Below are 16,687 nucleotides of genomic sequence, written 5' to 3'. Positions count from 1 at the left end.
CATCTCTCATCACCTTATTTATTATGCTAGTGTAATTTTTACTTTAACATCAACTTCCTTTCCTTCTTAAATGAACAATGAATTACAAATCTTGCATGTCAAGTTGATAATTGCACTTATTAACAAATTTATGTTTTTTCTCAAAATGGAATTTATTGTCTTTGAATAGGTTATTGTTGTTAAAAATTTAAGAGTGAATTTGAGTCACACATTTAGTAAAAATGAGAAAGTTAAGTAATATATAAAGTAGAAAAGTCACAAATTCATATTAGGAACAATTCATTATGTGTAATGGAGCTCTGAAGATTATGCTCTAGACTTATAATGTTTTAAAATATAATGAATGTTCTAACACATTACTATCTTAATTTTGTTTCAATTTAAATTTTATTGGTTTTTTAAAAATTAATAATGAATATAATAATAGTGATTTTTTAACAATCCACTGTTTAAAAACAAACTTTTAGGAAAATTTTAGCTTATATTGAATGGAAGAGACCAATTGAAGCCTTTGAAAACGAATAATGAAATTGAACTTTTTTTTTATTAAAAGAAGGATTAAATTAAATAAAAAAAGGTCAATTTGGCAGAACATTTTAGTCTTCCAATAGAAGTTTCCATACCAATGCAGTTATATTATTAACTTTGAGAATAAGTTTATTTAAAAAAAAAAAAAACTTTCTGAAAAGAAAAAGAATGCTTACCTTAGCCAACAGTGATAATGTGATGCTTGATCAAGCAAAGTTGCATAACTGCAAAGGGATATCACAGTTCAGAGCCTTGTCCTAAATTGTATAATTCTTCTATAACTTAATTTTTTTTGTTAGCATAATGTTAAATTGCATGAGTGCCCTTTTCATTTTATAAGTATTTTTATTAAAAATAAGTTGGAATTGTGTAAAATAAATGTTCGAATTGGACAAGTTGATTGATATATTTAAGTAAAAAATTGTTAAACTTTATAAATGAAAGTTTAATGATAGTTCACTTGTAAAAGAGTTTTCATACTCAAATTAATAAAATTTTTAGAGAGTATAAGTGAGTAAGTAATAAATTAAACTATTGAGATTATTTAAATTATTAGAATAGTCCATAAAGTGTTATTTATAGATTTTTAGGCCAATAAAAAAATTCACTACTGTGAGTGAATATTAACTATTCGACAAATTTGATATTGGGTAATACAGCATGTAACTTTTTTTAATCTCAGAGTAAATCTCATTAACCTTATCGGTTTTAATACAGGAGGAAACTAGTAAAAGCATCCAAAATTGGGAATAGCTAGTGAAAAATAAGAACAACATACAATATTGTGAAGAATAGAAGTTTGAAGAAAATAATTTACTAAAAACAATGTAATTTGTTTTAGTATGTTTCTTAGCAAAAATATTTTATACATACTCTTTACAATCTCCTTCGGTCATTGTTCCTACTCACGAAATTGAACGGAGGAACATCATAAACATCATTAAAAAAACAGTTGCAAGAGTATGTTTTTCAACATCATTTTATGTGACTTGAGTTGTTTGCAGAAGTTGTAGTAAGAAAATTCTTCGTAAGAACAACAATTCAATTATATTAAGTTGTAGATGTAGTAACCTTTAATTTACTAGTGTGTTGTACATTATCAAATATTTCAAAAAGGCTAAAGAAGAAATTTTTCTTTTTTGATTTTCTTTCTTTTGAACAAAAGTGTTATACATAATAAAACAACCTACTATTTATAATGATAAAATTCGTCATGTAACAAACTATATAAATTTAAATATACTTGGAATGCGTTAGAGTTCATCCTGTCATTAAAACTTAGCAACAAGAAATATAGAAAACATTAAAAACTTTTAATTTATTAATCTTTCTCATCCATAAAACTTAAATGTAAAGTTCAATCTCTCTTTAATGTTTTTAACAATTTCACACACCCTAAGAAGAGACTAAAAAATCAAATAAATTATCATTACTTATTTATTTTCAAATTACTATCAAGTCTCATTCTTACCAACTTTTAACATAATTTACTTAGGAGTTATAAATCAAAGAGATTAATGAAATTTACAATTGACTTTACAAACACAAGATTTCATTATAAATAATTAATTAAAAAAGAAAAACAATACAATTTAATATATATACATGTATATAATTCTACAAAAATAATAGTCTTTATTGAATGAATAAATAAATAAATAATTAAAAATTAAAAGATTAAATTACTAAAAGGTGTAATAGAGTTTATTTTGGACAAAGGAAAACTTGAGCAGAAAGAAAGAAAAAAAAAATTATAGAAGAAGTCGAGAAGAGTCGTGCTCACGCACCACCATACGCCACTAACACATAAATACGGTGCGTGTGAGTGTGTGCGGAGTGAACCCCAAACCCGACCGAGACTTTGAGTTGAAAGAAATACCGAATCTCTTCCTCTTTCTTTCTCTCTCTCTCTCTCTCTCTGGTTTCAGTCTGAAGAATAGAACAGAAGCAGTGAAAGAAAAGAAAAAGAAAAAGAGTAGCAGTTGAAGTTAACAATGGAAGACAGTGCTGGCAATAACGGCATCAGTGCCAACAATGTTGCCCAAGCTATTCACACCGCCCTTGATTGGGCCTCTACCCCCGACGCTCGCCAAAACGCCGTCGCTTTTCTCGATTCCGTAACGCTTTCTTTCCCTTCCTCTTTCCATCTTCTCCGTTCCATAGGGCAATAACACCTTCTACTTTTATCATTTCTCCTGTGCTTCTCATCGCTTCTTGTTTTCTCAATTTTCCTATTCTCTGTTTGCATTTTTTACTGTTATTAGAAATGACTGCGATCTTTTCTGCGCAAGCCCTAATAATCAACGTATAGCACACACCAACTCATCCATGTGTTAATGAATTTGTACACGTTTCTATGCACTCTTTAGATGTATTTATCTCTGTAATTTTCGGTGATTGATAGTGTAGTGTTACTCTGAAGGAACTAGTAGACTTTGATTATAGGTTGCTTTCATGCTGCTCCTGTGAAAGTTGCAGTTTCATCTGGAATTTTTGAATAAATAACTAAAATAGTTCTTGCATTTCAAAATTCAATGAAATGATTGACCATGGAGTTTCTGCGCGCATACACACACATATGTATATAGACAGATAGATGTAAAAAAAGCAATTGTTTGTTTGTGGATGCAGCTTGTGTAGTTGCTGTTATTGTTCTATGATTGTTGCTTCTTTAGGGTGATTAATTGTCTTTCTTTAATATTTGACACGTGTCGGAGACGAATTAAGTGAGGCATGGGAATTGCTACTCTATGGTGATTCATTTCCTTGCTTTAGTATTTGCCGTGTGTAGGTGACTAATGAATTTATGTAAATTTTCTTCAGATAAAGACAGGTGATGTACGGGCGTTAGCAAACACATCATTCCTTTTGGTGAAGAAAAACTGGTCGTCTGAAATTCGGTTACATGCCTATAAAATGTTGCAGGTTCAATTTTACTTGCTTTTGTTGTGCTTTTCAATGATAAGTCTGCTTAGGTGTTTTATTCTTATACCCCTTATGTGAAAACGTTTTGTTATACAGCATTTAGTGCGCTTGCGTTGGGAGGAATTAAGCCCTGCAGAACACAAGAACTTTGCAAATCTTTCCCTTGATTTGATGTCAGAAATTGCAGATCCTTGCGAAAATTGGGCTCTCAAAAGCCAGACAGCTGCCCTTGTTGCTGAGGTGTCATCACAAGGCACTTCCTTTTCATTATTATTGCTTCTTACTCTGTCACAATTGCAGATTTGCCTTACATAGACCATATTCTTTGGTGGTTCTTTCACAGGTTGTTAGAAGAGAGGATATTGGTCTGTGGCAAGAAATGCTTCCCTCTTTGATCTCTCTATCCAACAAGGGCCCAATAGAAGTAAATTTGAAGTTCCCCACTTACATCATTTTGGCTCGTTTTTATTCAATTTCAGTTCAGTTCCTGGATATTGTTTTTATGATTCACAATTATGTATTAGGCTGAGTTGGTTGCAATGATGCTGCGGTGGCTTCCTGAAGACATTACTGTTCACAATGAAGATCTAGAAGGTTTGTAATAACTTAGGTTTTCTCATGTGAATGTGTGTGATTCAAAGAACTGAATTTCTCCAACTTGGGCAAACCTGTGTGACTTGAGCAATGAGTTATTCTAGGAAAATTTTAGACACAATAATAATAAGTTTTTCTGATAAGAAGCAAATGAAAGGGACATTTTCGGATGACTTGTTTATTACACTTTCCTTAAATATGCTTTTCATCTTGGTCAATATTATGTAACTGTCCGTCTGAACCATGATGTAAAGAAAATATAAAGGGTGTCAGTGTGAGTGGATAGAGAATAAGGGAGAGTGTGTAAAATGAGAAAAATGATTACTGCATGTAATTGGATGTATGCATTTTGTGATTCTTAGGATTCATGAGTGCATATTATATTATACTAGTAAACGTCACTATCAATTGCAGATTGAGGAAAATGGCAGAAAACCAATAATCTGCATATACGGTTAACATTGTGGGCAAATAGCTGAAATCCAATAGTGGCTGGAATGTATGATATATATCAATTATACATGTATACAAAAACGAAGTTCTATGCAAATAAAAGTAAAAGTGCATAAAAATTGGCTTAATATTTACTCATTCAATTAATGAACACTCACCAAAGATGACAAAGGATGCAGGAGGCATGCTGTAACCACAACATCTATAGTAGCTGTTATAGCACAAATGAAGTTGCAGTCCTGGATCCCAGGAATTCACCAATACAATAGTGCCATTCCAGCTATTTAACAACATTGCAAATAAACAAGTGTCCTACAAATAAAATACAAAACATAAACCCAACACTCCTAACACGCCGACTTTTTGACACATAAATGTTGTCTCTATTTGATATTGAGTGACTTTTCTGTATATCATACGATGCATACTTACTTTTACTTGTCATGTTGATGTGTTCAGGTGATCGGCGAAGGCTACTTTTGAGGGGGCTAACTCAATCGTTGAGTGAAATTTTGCCACTATTATACAATGTACATCTCAGCACTAAACACCTTTTTTACATGCTAATCTTTTGTCATTGTTAATGACATTGTGACTTGTAATACTTGATGCAGTTACTAGAAAGACACTTTACAGCTGCAATGAATGAAGCTGGTAGAAATCAAATGGATATTGCCAAACAGCATGCTGCCGCTGTAACAGCTACTCTAAATGCAGTGAATGCGTATGCTGAATGGGCTCCATTGTCAGATTTAGTTGAGCATGGCATCATTCATGGGTATGTTTATTACCTCTATTATCTTGCACCATGCAATCCTCTTGGTACATAATTTCTATTTCTTCTGATAATTTTTTTCTGTTAACTCCCTGCAGTTGTGGTGTACTACTATCTGCTCCAGATTTTCGTCTACATGCTTCAGAGTTTTTTAAACTTGTCTCTTCAAGGTATGTGTTATTGTTCTTTAATGGTTTTATACATATTTCATCCATCAATAATACCACTGACCACTGGTCACTCTGAATTGTGATTGTAGGAGGAGGCCTACTGAAACATCTGTTTCTAAATTTGACCAAGCCATGAGTAACATCTTTCAAACATTGATGAATGTATCTAGAGAATTTCTGTATAGATCCGTTTCAAGTCCTGGGTCCATAGATGAGGGTGAATACGAATTTGCCGAATATATATGTGAAAGTATGGTGTCATTGGGTTCTTATAACTTGCAAAGTATTGCTGGTGATAGCACCTTGCTTCCACTTTACCTAGAACAGGTATGAGTTATGTAGCTTGGGGAAGGGAAAACTCAGCTTAAAATGACATAGTGGTTATGGTTTTGGCTTCTCTTTGGAAATTTTGTCATATATTATTCTTTTGAATTCAAAATCATAATTACATATAACAAATATCTTGTCTTGGTATATATCTTGCAAATTTTTCGGCATAACTTGTTTGCTAAATGTCTAGTTATTGTTGTTTTTATGTTGTTCACACTTGTGCTGATTAGCTACCATTATTTTACAGGAGCATGCATTTCTCTTGTATTTTATTTTATCCTTTCATTTTAATTTCTCTTGTTTCTCTCCAGATGCTGGGATTTTTCCAACATTTCAAGTTTGCTATTCATTTTCAATCAATGCACTTTTGGCTGGTATGTTGGAATACTTCACAAAAGTACTGTTTGGTGGTGTTCCGTGTTTCTTAGTGAATAGTCAAATAATATTGTGTATCAAATTGCCATATCTCATTTATTTCCTCAAATGTTTTCCTGTAGGTACTAATGAGGGATTTGATGTCAAAGCCAAAAAATTCCATACATTCAGCTGCTGACAGTTCAGCAGTTGGTAGCACAGGTTCTGGAGAGGTTGAAAATGCAAAGAAAAAGTCTCTAAGCTTTGTGGGTGACGATTACTGTGGTGCAATTTTGGATACATCTTTCCCTCGCATGCTCAAGAGAGAAAAAATTCTGCATGAGACTACCACTACTTTAGGGGTATTGGAGTTGTGGAGCGAAGATTTTGAGTGCAAGGGAACATTCAGCCTTTATCGATCTAGATTGGTATGTCTCATGCACATGTGAAGTCAGATAATATTTTTCATCACATGATATATACAAATTCTTTCCCTTCTGTTTACAGGAAAAAAATTGTTTTTGAATGTATTTGGATGGAAGTTATTAACTTCTTATATTATTATTTTTTTCATCTTGAAGTTCTAAGATAGTAATTGGAACTAATAGTTTAATTGCTTGCAATGCGTCAATTGATTTTAAGTAAACTTTTATGCATCATGCGTTCCTACTGCATGAGTTATGGAACACTTGTGGCTTTGCAAAATTTTAATAATTTGACTTTTGGACATTTAAACCTGTGAAAGATACAGGGAAAGTATTTTGTGCAATGAAAACATTAACTATTTAACCCCAGATCAATTTTGCACGACTGAGAAAGTTGAAAAATACAGAGAGCGAGCATATATTAGTTTAAATGTTTTGCTTATGAGCAAGTCACATGTAGGTATTGTACAATGTACTCAACTATTCTGCATTGGTATCTTTTACTTTATATCTAGTTCCAAATCTATTCTTCTTTAAGCTTTATGTCAAATTAACCCTTTCAAAATATATTTAACTGATGAATGGTTTATTAAAACAGTTGGAGTTAATTAGGTTTGTATCTTCTTACAAACCTGTGATTGCTGCTACTAAAGTATCTGAAAAGATTGATACAGTCATTAAAGGTTTCTTAGTTTCTCCAGCACCAACTCAGGTATAAATACCTTCCATTCCAATGTTAAATATACTCTTAATATCATGGATACTTTAATCTCTGTCAGGTGTGATCCCCCCCATTTCTACCTTATATGTAATTATCTGTTATGAGTTCTGCGTTTCTTTTTGTAGGACTTAGCTGTGATGGAAAGCATGCAGTTGGCTATAGAGGGTGTTGTAAATGCAGTTTTTGATGGATCCAATGACTTCACCAAGACAAATGCTGATGTCCAGTTTTCATTATGTAGAACGTTTGAAGGTTACTTTAGTTAATCTTCCAAATTATCCTGTTTTAGAATTTCTTACTTAGACCTCTGTTATAGTTATGCTTACTGTGTCTTGTAGGTATACTTCAACTATTAATTTCCTTAAAATGGACGGAGCCTGCACTTGTTGAAGTACTTGTTCACTATTTGGATGCTATGGGCCCCTTTCTGAAGCATTTCCCTGATGCAGTTGGCAGTGTTATTAATAAATTATTTGAACTTCTAACATCTCTCCCAACTATAATCAAGGTTCCTGCAACAATCCGTTTTTTTATTGTAAGTTTCAATAATTGGAAATTTTGTGGCAAGTTTAATTCTATGTCTCTTGATAGGATACATCAATGCATAGTGCACGGCATGCAAGGCTGCAGATCTGTACATCATTTATTCGGATATCAAAAGCTGCGGACAAAAGCATCTTACCTCATATGAAGGTGAATTCTTTAAACACCAATTGATGGAAAACTATAATTAACTTGTTGTGTCCAATAAATGGGAATTGTTTCTTGTATACATGATGAATGCAGCAATTTACATGTATAGGACTGCAATTAAATATGAAATTTACAGAGGAGGGGCTATGGAGGAAAAAGCTTGTTATTCAATGAAAGTAACCTTAATCTATTTGTAAATTAATCTTATGTAAGTTAAGCCGCAGCATAATAAGAATTGGCTACTATAGGGTTCTTACTGAACTAGCTAAAGTATCTTTTGATATCCTCCAATAATATTAATGTTCAAACCTGTGCTATAACGTGATTACTAAAATTGTGTTTTTAGTCTTTACAATTTTTGTATGAATATCTTGAAGATTGAATTTCTAGTTTGACTTGACATCTGTTATCATATATTGATATCAGTTTTCAGGCTCTGTGCACTGATATTTGTCTTCTGTTCATTACCTTCTTGTTTCATACTTTAGTCCTCTTCCTGACATGTGAATATACTAGTCTATAATGCCATTTCACTTTATTAGCCAAATCTCTTACAAAACTTGAAGTTGACTTTCAATCTTAATAATGGAAGTTTAATTGGATATGGGTATATTTGAATTTTACTCTAGCAGAAGCAGTGTGGTTATTTTTTTTGCAATAAGCAGCTAAACCTGATCAAAATTTCTGATGGTATGTTGGATTCACAAACCTTTATACTTTTGAAACTGTAGGAATCCAATTGTTTGTAATGGGTTTCTGTAGTTTCACATATTTTTAGTTGCTTCCCTAAATCCAAACCGTGATAACTTATCAGAGCATCATTTTGAATTTTGTTCCTATGGTAGGACCTAGTTATAACTTCAATTTTTTAAATTAGTGAGACCTAGTTTGTTCCACACTTTTAAAAATAAAGATTTGCCTGAAAGCCAATAGTCCATTAATATCATAATTTACATTGGCATTGCAATAATTGTCACATGTTGAAAATCTGCCTAAATTGACTTGCCCTATTTGCGACTTAGGGCTGCCTTAATTGCAGCATTAAATGGGGTGTATGTAGTCTGATATCAACTAGACATATTGAAGCTTAAATAGCTTATAAAGTTTGGAATCACAACTTGTGTATAGGTTTGGGACTTTGGGCGTTAAATTATTTGCTTAAACTTGTTTCATATGCAGAGACATGAGTGGAGTTAAGGTTTATCTGAGAAAAGGTTTGTACGTGTTATTTATATACAATACAGATACAGATAATGTTCAAAATTCTTACCAAGGTTTGGCTTGTGGCACTACTCTGGTACTTAAATTTAGATGTTAGTATAAGCACACCCCATTGCTATGTCAGGAGACATGGGTAGTGCATTAATATCTTCTTTCCCAATCCTTTACTCATTACAATTTGGACACTTCATATATGCTCTAGAGAAAATTTTGCTCCACTTCCTAAAATAGTTTGGTAGGAGATAGCTTTTATATAATTTATTGATTTTATATGTAGGGCATTGCTGATACAATGGCATGTTTGCAAAGGGAGGGTTGTTTGCTTCAGAGTGAGCATAATCTTTTAGGTGAAGCTTTTCTTGTTATGGCTTCTTCTTCTGGGTAAGGATCAAACAGGAGACATAATTCTGTTTAATCTTGTTTGATAGTCTTTTGATGATTGCAATTAACCAGTTCTTGTTATTGTGCTAAATTTGGCTCAGAATTCAACAGCAACAAGAAGTTTTAAAATGGCTGCTAGAACCTTTGAGCCATCAGTGGACACAATCTGAGTGGCAGGAAAAATATCTGTCAGGTCCACAAGGTTTGGTTCAGTTGTGCTCTGAAGCACCTGTTATGTGGTCAATTTTTCATACCTTGACATTCTTTGAAAGGGCGCTTAAGAGGAGTGGATTGAAGAAAGCCAATTGGAATTCAGAAAACAGCTCCACACCAAATTCAACTCCAATAAATCCAATGGCCTCTCACATATCATGGATGGTGACTCCTCTCCTGAAAGTATGTATACCTGACATTAAGAGGCTGGCCATGTTATGTTTCCTGTAGTATTTTGCTACAAAAAGATTGGCATGCTTATAATCTTGCTCTGTACTTTGTATTAATAAGCACAGCACATTCTTGTTTTCCAGCTACTTCGTTGTATACATTCCCTTTGGTCTCCATCTGTAAGTCAAGCTTTACCTGGAGAGGTAAGAGCTGCAATGGTTATGGCTGATGTTGAGAGGTCAAGTCTTCTTGGAGAAGGGAACTCCAAATTGCCAAAGGGTTCATTGACCGTCACAGATGGATCTAAGGTCGACATTAATAAAGAAGGATATGCCGAACCAAATGGATCGAATATACGAAACTGGTTTAAAGGCATCAGAGACAGTGGGTATGTGCGCTAATCTTATTCTATTTTTAATTTGTAATTTATTATCTGTTGTCTCAAATCAAATATAATTGGTCTTCACCTTCAATATTGGTTGTGCACCAAATCTCTAGAAAAGAGAAAATAAAGTCCTTATGAACAGAAAATTATCATCTATGATAAAACTTGCATTTTTATTTCCATCTTTTTACTATATCCTTTCTTTATATGAAGATATAATGTATTGGGATTGTCAACAACCATTGGGGATTCATTTTTCAAATATTTGGATGTGCACTCTGTTTCTGTTGCGCTGATGGAGAATATACAGTCGATGGAGTTCAGGCACATACGACAGCTTGTTCATTCCACTTTGATTCCTTTGGTTAAAAATTGTCCTTTGGATATGTGGGAGGTTTGGCTGGAAAAGATTCTACAGCCATTGTTTATCCATGCTCAGCAAGCCCTTAGCTGTTCATGGTCTAGTCTTCTACAAGATGGTAGAGCAAAAGTTCCGGATGCTCTTAGCATTCTTAGTGGATCAGACTTGAAAGTGGAAGTGATGGAGGAAACGATTTTGAGGGATCTCACGCGTGAGATCTGTTCACTCCTCTCTGTCATTGCTTCTCCTCCCCTTAATAATGGAATCCCTTCTTTGGAACAGTCTGGACATGTTAGTCGATTAGACACTCTAAAAAGCTTGGACACAGTTGCATCGTGCTCTATGGTTGGGTATGCTTTCTACCTGTTTGTAAGTTAGTTCTTTCATATTTTATAACTTTTTGTGAGCTCTATTTGTCATAATTCTTTTATGTGACAGTTTCCTTCTAAAGCACGAAGGTCTGGCCCTTCCAACTCTGCGGCTATGTTTAGAAGCTTTTACATGGACGGATGGTGAATCTGTGACTAAAATTTCTTCATATTGCTCTGTGTTGGTAGTTCTTGCGATAGTAACAAATCACGCAGAACTCATAGAGTATGTTTGTAAAGATCTTTTTACATCCATTATTCAAGGTTTAACCCTTGAATCAAATGCAATAACCAGTGCTGATCTAGTTGCCATTTGTCGTGAAATATTTGTATATCTTTGTGATCGACACCCAGCTCCAAGGCAGGTTAGTATTTTTCTTGTTTTCCATCACTTAGCTGTTTTTTCTCCTTTTGACTGCATTTTGCATTTGGAGTTCATTTGCGAAGAAGAGGATGCTAAACTTTTGCTATTGAGTAATATATTTTGTTACTCCTTTTAGGTTTTGATGTCTCTCCCCAATATTACCCCTCACGATTTAGTTGCCTTTGAGGAATCTTTAAAGAAAACATCTAGTCCAAAGGAACAAAAGCAGCATATGAAAAGCTTACTTCAATTAGCAACCGGTAACAAATTGAAAGCACTTGCAGCACAGAAAAGTGTAAATATCATTACAAACGTTTCAAGTAAGCAATAACTTCTAATTGTTTTTTCGCATTTTACTTCTCCAACTTCTGGAAAATATAGTTGGGCACATTAGCAGTTAGTTAATAAATCGATGTAATGCCATAAACTGTAGAGCTTCTCAATGTTTGGTAGTACTTGTAATTGTTATAACTGAAGACTTAAGTGATGGTAGTTTTTCCTATATTGCTATGCTTGTCAATTATATGTTTTTTGGCATATTATAATGTTGCTGGTAATATTATAAATTTGTTAACCTCATAGTTATGGTTTTCAGTGAGACAGCGCAGCTCAGCCAATGCTCCCGAGTCCAAAGTTGATGATGGTGATGTTGTGGGGTTGGCAGCCATCATGTGATATTGTTTTGAGCTCATGGAAGGTTTTGTGTACAGGAGTGAGCTCATTGAGGAGATTTTGGGTTTTCATTATTTACTAACAAAGGGTGCGAAAGCATTTCTTCCCCTGCATAATTAACAAGGAAATCTGGTGAGTAAGATTTTATGTCCTTCATCTTGTAGTAACTTGTGAATCAATTTACTGTATCCACACTGTCCTTCATTCGTAGTATATAGCTCTCCAGCATAGCAGAACTACACCTGGCAGTTCAGATTTGTGTATTTAATTCTTGCCAGAATTCAAAGCTGCCATTGATTATTTTCATTATTTTCTTATTCCTCACATTTGTAGCATAAAATATGAAGAATTAGAAACACACTTACTCTTTTACGTGTAAATGTGTTTTATTGTGGAGGTAAACCCCACTAAATGGAATCACTTCAGGATATATTTTGATAAGTTTTTTTTTTAAAAAAGCAATTTTAGAAAAATATATAAATGAAAGTTTTTATAAATTAAAATTAATATGTATAAACTAATTGTGTAGATAGAGAATTCTTTTTTGTACAAGTTAATTTTATTTAATGCACAAATTTATTTTATCAAAGTTTCTTTGGAGGAGGAAGATAGAAATAGAGTGAAGTAGCAATTAATAGAGAGCCTGCATTTGCTACCAGCAGAGAGTGACTCATTGAGTTATGACTGCATCATCTAGGAAACATGTGAAATTTATGATTGAAATTATGAACATAATTTGCTATTTATAATTTACTAATATGTGAAAAAAAGAAAGAGGTGTGAATGGTTGGAGTTTATGGTTGCATTATATTGAAATGTCCATTAAGAATTTTAAGTATTTACATATTTAGTATCTTAATTTTAGTTTTCTATTAGATGAAGTTGTTATATTAAATCTGCTGATAGTTTTTCGAATAAAAAAACATGTATGGAATTACATTAATTTTAATCAAAAACTAATTTCGCATTAAAAATCAATCTTGTAAACCTGGGTCTTAGTGCCTAAAGTCATTTTCACCACATTTGAGATGAAGTAGTTGAAAGGCAGTTTCTTCCTGCATTCCTACATTTTTCTTCCTGCACCCCCACAAGGTTGCGCAAAGACAAAAGTATTCCTATATAAATTGTAGACAAAAGTATTCCTATATAAATTGTACATTTACTTTTTTTATTCTGGATTATGAAATCCGATAAATTTTTGGATTGGCGCATCCATTAATCTTCTGGATTGATGCTTCCGGTAGTACTTAATCCAACATAAAAAAAAAATGCAAAACATCCATAATTGAAAAAATCATTCTGAATCTGCCAATATGTAACTCAAAATATGCATTCCGGATTCAGAAATCCATAATTGAAAAAAATCATTCTGGATCTACCAATCTGCTGTAATAATAGAAATTAGGCTTTCAGATTCAACAATTCGGAAATCAATAATTTATTCAAACTTTGTTTCCAGAACACCCTCTCATCCAGAATGTAACATGATTCACTTCTGGATTAATCAGTAGCACACTCTCAGATCCCAAAATTGTGAGGTCAGTTTTGGAATTTACAAAATTGTGGGGTGCAGGAAGAAACTTCCTAGTTGAAAATGCTGTAAAGCCCATGGAGAGAAATGTATTTTATTCAATAAGTTTTAGGCCAATTTTTTCTGCACCTCTATAGAGTCAGCAAAATGAATATTATTAGTATTATGAATAAAATTATTTTATGTTAACTTTAACTTTTGTATGGAAGAAAAAGGAATAACAGTAAGTTTAGTATTACATATAATTTTGATATATTTTATTAATCATTTCCAGATATATAAAACGTGTTATTACTTTTGTATTTAGAAATAAAATTATTATGCATGATATAGAAAATAAATTATTAGCATATAAGTAAACTATTTTTATTTTTAATAAAAATACAATGACAGGTTAAAATTATATATATATATATATATGTGTGTATTACCTTTTTATATTATATAAGAAATATAGTACTTGATAAATTATATACCTAAAAAAATCTACGAAATACTTTTATTACATTAATTATATTAACTAATATGTTTAATTTTATGTTAAACTAACCCTAATTAAAGATAAAAACTGAAAATGAATGGTTAGAAAATTTTAAGGACTTAAAACTTACAAATATTTTTGTAGTGAGTAAAATATTTTTAAATAATATTTTTATTAAATTAATTTATTTTATAAAATTTATTCTAATATAAAATATTAATATTTTATAAGTATATATTAAGATTAAAATGTTATGCTTTTGAAATATACAAAAATATACTTATTTAATTGTATTTTGATTTTTTTTTATTAGATTTAACATTTGAAATTGCATACACTGAATGATTATAATTTAATGATTTGATAGATAAACATAATATTTGAAGAAAGTTATAACATAATATAAAATTGCATAGGCATACTACGAATGGATTTTCTAATTATAATTAACTGCGATATTAAAAATGAGGATGCTTCCTTTTTCTAAAATGAAAAATTAAGAAGAAGCGTTTTATTTTTAAACCTTTTCTTTTTTTCATTTTGAAGACAAATTTGTTGTTACCATAATTTTTTTAAGGTTATCGTATTGGATTAAATTAATAAGATCTAAGCCTAATTTATGTCTTAAACTTTGAGATTCAACTTTGACTTATTTTTCAGATTCAGATCTTGTTTAAAGTAAGGCTTAGTCCAAAACCAGCAGTTTTCAATACTCCCTCGATGACATTTTAAAAACTTAGAAATATAATTTTATGTAACTTTTTGCCATACATTGTTCTTGAAATAAATATGTTTTATTAGAAATAGCGATGGGAATGCATACACAAAATTTAAATACTTTTCAATCAAAACTTTTACTTTGATTTCTTAATCATTTCCCTTAAATATATAGGTTAGTGGACTTAAATTTTAAATACGAAATATAGTCTCAAAATATATACATAGGTTTAAAAGATTTTTCAACCAATCACCTTTTGTCAAATAAATTTTCAAAAAAAAAAAGTCTTGCCCATTTAGTAATATATGATAGTTATTTAGCTAAATTATACAGATTATTTTCTTAAAAGAATTTTTTTTTGCGTCACATGGGATTTTGGATTGTGTAAAATTAAGAAAAAAAGTTTATATAACCAAAATATTTCTTATGTGAGTTAAACAACTTGTTAATGTAAAAATCAATTAAAGGAAAATTAATTGAATTTGTTAAAATAAAATGAACTGATTATGTGAAGAACATCATTAAAGATTATCTAAGGTGTAATTTCCAGTTGCAGACTGAGTTACCTGTCTGAAGCATTAAGGTAACTAAATCACCACTGATCAATTTTTATAATGTGAAATTTTAAAATTATAGTTATTGAGTAACAACCTTTCAGTAGAAGTATTTTCAACATGTAAGAGAAGATGGTTTGAAAGTTAGGTTAAAATCAAATTGGAATATTAGTTGGGAGAAAGTGAACAAATATGGCTAAGTTAATTCATGCTGCCTATAAATTTCCAAGGATCTCAAACTTCATATATATCTTTTTTTTCAGTCTCATTCTCAAAGACAAAAGCATTGCTTTAAATGGGACCCGGAGGTCCAGGCCTAGGAGGCCCTCCTGGTTGGGGTCCACCAGGCCCAGGAGGTCCGGGCTTTTTCGGTGGGTTTTGCGATCTGATTAACTCCTGGTAAGTAAATATTGTGATCTAGTATTTAAGCTATTCCAGAAGGTTAACTCAATACCATTGCTTAATTCCTATTAAGTGATAAATGAATGCATGAAAGGCTTATGCATTACCATTTTTTAATATAAAAGTGGGAAAAATGTCAAAAAAAAGTATATAAAGGACATTTTATGCTCTATCATCTATAAGATTTAAAGTAAAGTAATTGTTTTTTATTGTAAAATTTTAATTACATATATTAGTATGAAACAGAAAAGGGTTATTTTAAACTCGTGCTTAGTGAAATTTTATGTGGCTCAGAAAATATGTGCGTATTTTATGCATTTAATCAGTACCATTTATAGACCTAATTTTGATTTTTGTTGGGACAGCTTGAGCTTTTTGTGCTGCTGCTGGTTACTACAGGATTGCTTTGGGGGTCCCTCTGGCCCACCTGGAGGCCCATTCGGTCAACCTGGGCCTCCATGAGTTTCCAAGTTCACATGGTTTCGAATGTTTATCTTCTATGGTTACCATTAGATGGAGTTTCTTTGAGTTCCAAAAGAAAAAAAAAATCAGAATTCTGCTTATCTCTGTTTGATGCAATAAATACATTGTATAAGGTTGAAGAATTATCTATTCTATATTTTTAAATTTTTTTATTTTTATATACATTTATATATTATTATATTTTCTTATATAATTGAAAATATATATATTATTTTAAATTTTGAAAAACCATAAATGAAAAAGAATTGAAAAATCGACGCTAATTCATAAATTATTATCAAGGCAAGGCTTTTAGTGATTTCTATTGGGCATCATGCCCTAACTCACAAAGACGTTCTATAATTTTTCTAAGAAAATTTCTTATATCATGAAAGTCAAAGAAATATGGTATTGTTCTTCAATCTTTGTCTGAAA

At 31.7% G+C, this 16,687-nt stretch overlaps 1 protein-coding gene and 1 long non-coding RNA gene across 2 annotated transcripts; both read left to right on the top strand.

Moving 5' to 3' along the window:
• The first annotated feature begins 2,309 nt into the window (after positions 1-2,309).
• On the top strand, positions 2,310-12,484 carry LOC137831742 (protein HASTY 1). The gene is made up of 22 exons (XM_068639542.1): positions 2,310-2,645; positions 3,352-3,453; positions 3,550-3,693; positions 3,797-3,877; positions 3,978-4,047; positions 4,960-5,030; positions 5,115-5,278; positions 5,374-5,445; positions 5,535-5,772; positions 6,087-6,149; positions 6,273-6,557; positions 7,153-7,266; positions 7,401-7,527; positions 7,614-7,783; positions 7,867-7,968; positions 9,467-9,570; positions 9,672-9,966; positions 10,098-10,342; positions 10,553-11,050; positions 11,139-11,433; positions 11,569-11,752; positions 12,028-12,484. The coding sequence occupies exons 1-22, from the start codon at positions 2,523-2,525 to the stop codon at positions 12,105-12,107; spliced, it is 3,627 nt and encodes a 1,208-aa protein (XP_068495643.1). The 5' UTR covers positions 2,310-2,522; the 3' UTR covers positions 12,108-12,484.
• A 3,150-nt stretch (positions 12,485-15,634) lies between these two features.
• On the top strand, positions 15,635-16,425 carry LOC137831741 (uncharacterized). Its single transcript, XR_011084476.1, has 2 exons — positions 15,635-15,787; positions 16,156-16,425. It is a non-coding gene; the product is annotated as an uncharacterized lncRNA (long non-coding RNA).
• The last annotated feature ends 262 nt before the right edge of the window (positions 16,426-16,687 follow it).

This window comes from Phaseolus vulgaris, chromosome 6 (genome assembly GCF_000499845.2).
Source record: "Phaseolus vulgaris cultivar G19833 chromosome 6, P. vulgaris v2.0, whole genome shotgun sequence".
Classification (NCBI taxonomy): domain Eukaryota; kingdom Viridiplantae; phylum Streptophyta; class Magnoliopsida; order Fabales; family Fabaceae; genus Phaseolus; species Phaseolus vulgaris.
This window is presented reverse-complemented; position numbering and strand designations above follow the sequence as displayed.